The sequence below is a fragment of the Austrofundulus limnaeus genome, unplaced genomic scaffold (assembly GCF_001266775.1).
Source record: "Austrofundulus limnaeus strain Quisiro unplaced genomic scaffold, Austrofundulus_limnaeus-1.0 Scaffold192, whole genome shotgun sequence".
Taxonomy (NCBI): Eukaryota; Metazoa; Chordata; class Actinopteri; order Cyprinodontiformes; family Rivulidae; genus Austrofundulus; species Austrofundulus limnaeus.
In genome coordinates this window covers 252564-257141 of record NW_013952594.1, presented here as the reverse complement: position 1 = coordinate 257141, position 4578 = coordinate 252564, and the positions used below count along the sequence as shown (strand labels likewise).

The 4578-nt window shown below is 39.4% G+C and overlaps 1 protein-coding gene across 1 annotated transcript in view; it reads left to right on the top strand.

Moving 5' to 3' along the window:
• jade2 (jade family PHD finger 2) overlaps positions 1 to 4578 on the top strand; it is a gene marked incomplete at its 5' end in the record, with an annotated part of 210611 nt that overhangs the window by 125340 nt on the left and 80693 nt on the right. The window contains 1 exon segment of the mRNA XM_014018409.1: positions 1780 to 1896. Coding sequence (XP_013873863.1) covers positions 1780 to 1896 — 117 coding nt within the window.

Sequence of the window (4578 nt, the reverse complement as noted above, 5' to 3'; positions counted from 1 at the left end):
TGATATCACAGACACTACCAGTGGACAGGATGGGCGGGGCTCAGTCTACTGATATTTATATTTAAGTCTATGGATATACATCGTATGAACTGTGAATTTTCTGTATCGTTGCATGGTGCAATGATACAGAAAATTCACAGTTTAATTCGATACTTTAGTCTTAGTATTTTTTGTTACAAGAAAAGACAAGTTTCTATGCCCTTAACTAGTAATTTATTGAAATTGATGATGAACATRTGTTGAAACTCAAAATTACAGTTTTTAAATTAAATGTTGCTGAAACAGCAGTGGATCTGCACTCGACAGTGCAGCCTAGCTGGAGTAGTCGAACACAGATCCACTGATCCTTCAACACAGAGCATCTTCAGAAGTTAATAAAATAAATTTTAAACATCTGTATTGTTTGATACATAGTGTATATTGAACCTAAAGCACTGTAATGAATGATTTGATGCGGATACATGTAACGTCACAACCCTTTCCACCAAATCTGTCCAGTGTCTCATGAGACATTTTGCTAACAGACACACACAAACAGTTCATTAAAATAATTAATGAAATGGTTGCATAATGATGAATGTGTCTAAAATCAGATGATCCAGCCTTTAAACAAAGCACTTCCTCTCTCTGAGCTGAGGTTTTTTTYCCCTCTGCTTTTCTCCCCCGTTGAGAAATCTGTCCATAAATGACAAAGAGACACTCAAACATGCAGAGTCCCTCTTTTTAAAAGACATTTGTATTCAACTCTCTGATGAAGAGATTTCATAATTTATCAGTTTTTCATCCATCAGCTTTGAAACGTGAAGTAATTGGAGCTGGAAGAAATCAGCAAATGAGCGTGTTAAAGGCCTGCACGTGCTCTCACACACACACACTCACTAAGACACACACAAAAGAGTGATGCAATTGATTTGAGCTGTGGGGAACAAACTCTAAAAGCTGGAACGTGGCAGACAACCACCTTAGCAATGAAGCACATCGTTGGTGAACCGGAACGTTTTTCTGCCCTTATCAGGAGAGTTCTGTACAAAAGATTTGATCAGTTTAATCAGAAGCTGAAGATCTGYTCCTCAACCAGACGGTTCTGGATAAAGAGGGGACAGGCTGGGGGGTGACCTGCGGAAATCAGTTCTCTCAGACGAGGTAGACTCCGCCTCCAATCCGAGGAGAAATGAAAAGAAGTGGAATGATTTTAGGAAAGAAGTCGGATGTGGAGGAAAGAAACGGCACTTTGGTGAGAAGTGCTCTCAGCTCCGTTGAGCCCGGGCAGCTGGCACCAGTCGACACTTGATAGCTGTTCAGTGAATGAAGGTCCAGAACCAAAGCTGCTCTGAGAGGACCCTCAGAGGGAGGCAGAGAGTTCCTCTGGGTTCGACTGTAAAGGTCTTTCTGAGGAGCACGTGTCCCCTCTTCAGCTCTAAGGACAGTTTAGTTTGATTGCTCATATCTGGATTCTTGGCTCTAAAAGGATGACAGGTTACTGTTCAAAAAACAAAAATAACATCGACATCTTCTGCACAGTTAAAATCCCAGCTTTAASTATCTGATTCACATCTGTTTACTTCCTACATTCAGTATTTTTAACAAACTGTAAGCTATCATTCAAACTGGAAGTCTGAATCAAGCACAAAAAAGCTATAAAGGTCTTAGTTGAACGTTTTGATGTCGTAGTAAACAAGGGAGTCAGAACACTAAAACTAAATGTTGATTCAGTTTAAAACCAATTACAAAGTGTCAGAAAATATCTCTCAAACTGTTCTTGTTGTTTGGTTTCTGCAGGTGAGCATAGGCTGTCCAGAGAAGATGGAGCCCATTACCAAGGTGTCCCACATCCCTGCCAGCCGCTGGGCTCTGTCCTGCAGCCTGTGTCGAGAACTCACTGGAACCTGCATCCAGGTGGGTCTCACCAGAACGGGGTCTTCATCCCGTCTGGAAAAGAAACTTAAACACAGCTGTTCTCTCTTCCCTCATATTCTGACACAGAGGGTAGAAACAGTTAAATTAGACAGTTAAAACACATTTACAGTTCATAACTCGCCCTTGTTGTTGTTAGCACTCTGTCTCACAACATTAGCTGCTGCGCTSTCTCCRGGGGAAGGGGCGGACACATGCGCTCGCGTGACCCAAAGAACAGATCGGCCGAACGGACAGTGTATCGGCCGATACCGATACAAGGAAAAAACCCAAATATCGGCCCAAAATATCGGCTGGCCGATGTATCGGTCGACCCCTATATACAACAACAATATTGGTCCTTCTAAATGGACACACACTTTGCTGCATTCTTACCATTCTCTTAAGCTTATAAATTGTTCCAGAAGTTTCAACTTTAGTCACAAGATTCCAATTTTATTCTTTGAATTAGAGTACTTTGTTCCTTTAAACTGGTTCAAAATGCTTTATTACCTTAAGAGGTAATCTTAATTACCTCTAAAGTCTTACCATTGACAACAAATGTTAATTGGATATTTGAAGGTAATAAATTTAAATGCTAAGAAGAGACTCAAAGAGCCGACAGAGCTGAGGGTCAGAACTCAGAACCTTCTTTCTATAAGGAAGCAGGAAGCTTGTCTGGATCAGAAACCTGTACCTCTTTAAACTACTGCTACGTACGCAAACAGAACCTCCGGCACCACCTACTAACCCACTTCACAGCTGTTAACCTGTGTCCCATTTACCCATAAAAGTGTCTTTAAGGTGAAGGCGTGTGTGTGAGTATTTGTAGTGTGTGTACTTGGAGGCAGAGTACATGAAAGTGCTTGTTTGTGCAGCCTTGGGAGCATTTACTTTGACGGTATTGATGCTGTAGATTAACTGTGGGCCTTTGAGCCCGATCCGCCTGTAGGGAGGGCGTCTCACTCTCATGTTTCCATAGCTGGAGGCACTCGGCTCGCTCGCTGATCGGCTGCACACACGCGGTGAAGATGCAGACGATGCACGGCAGCGCAGGCAGAGCCAGATCTGAACGATTTCTGATTTTTTAAAACGGGAGAAAACCAGTCGATCTGCGTTACGCTCATAAACTCACTGATTCAAACGTAGAGGAGTATTATCTGGAGTCATTTTTATGCATTTAAAGTAGAAAATTACAGAAAATGTTCCTTTTATAATCGTTTTTATTAAATAAAATGGTGTGAAGCACAAAGAAGAATAATTACGCTGCAAAAAGGCTCAAAGTCAGTTTGATATCAAAATTTAATTATTTTTAAAAWAAGTCGTTTCTCTGAAAAAGGCTCCAAGTTCACAAATTGTTTCTGTATTTTCAATCAAATATAACAATTAAACACAAGAAAAGGACATACGTTGTTCTGGTTTGTTAAACACAATCACAAATGCCTCTAAAATTAAATCATTACATCTCAAAATGATTTCAATCAAGTTGTTCTCAGTTGTAGTTTAACACTTGTTTCAGGTTTGGGGTTTAAGCGTACAAGTAATATTTTAATTTTAGAAAAGCTGCAGCAAAGAAACACACCCTCACTGCTGAATATTTAAAAAAACATAAACGTGATTCTGCTCTAAGGGAGCGATGTAACAAAATGAAAATGTGTTGCAAAACCAGTCACAGGATGGAACAAGGTGCTGGGAAAAAAGCTCATTACAAGCAATAAGACAAAAACCGTGGAGGTTATCGAAGTTACAGATGGATTCTTATCTCCTTAGGTTTGACAAAAAGACTAAAAAACCCAACAAATTGGAGTATGAAAATTAAAAAATACATGGATGATCAAATATTTATGGAAAATAAGAGGTTTTAAGAAATGAGATACATTTGTAATAAATCAATAATTCGTTCTGCTGTCGTGTTGTTTTTGTTTTATAAGCCTTTAACTGTAAACTATATAAAATATATAATAATGCAAAAGGATTTCATGTAATTAAGGGAAAACCTGGCTGTAAGACCGGTTTGTAAACACAGATAACAACAAATCTAAACATAGAAGCTAAATGAAAATTAGAAAGTAAAATAATTGTTGTTTCTCACAGACGCAGAGCAGCTCCTGCTGTAAGGTAAACATGTTGTTGTCCTCAGATGCAGTGTAAGCTCAGCTAAAACCCAATGAATTAATGAACGCCTGCCAGAAGCGAGCAGGTGCGCTCGAGAAGGCCAGATGAGTGACGTGGTTCACACTGAACAACACAACTCACCACAACTCACCGGCTCCATGCTGCTTTCAGCCTTTTGCCTTTTTGACACCAAATAAAGTGAGAGCAGCTGCCGATGACATTTACTTAGAAATAAAAGTGGATTTAATGTGCAGACGTTTTGTTTAACGCCACTTTTTTAACACGTTGATGCATTTTTAAAGACACAAACCAGATTACTGGATCAAATCATCAGCTCCTGTTTGCTCTCATGTACTAAAAACAAAATGAAACTAGTTCTCCTTATAGGTTTGCACACCGCCTGCTGCCTTGCCTCCCTTTACTTACTTTATGATGCTCAAATTAGGAAAACTGATTAAAGAAACCCATCATTATTGTTTTTATGTAAAAAAAAATGTGAGCCATCATATCGAAATGAGGATTAAGTCAAATTTGGTCAATATGACCTAATTACATTTTCAGATTCTTGGC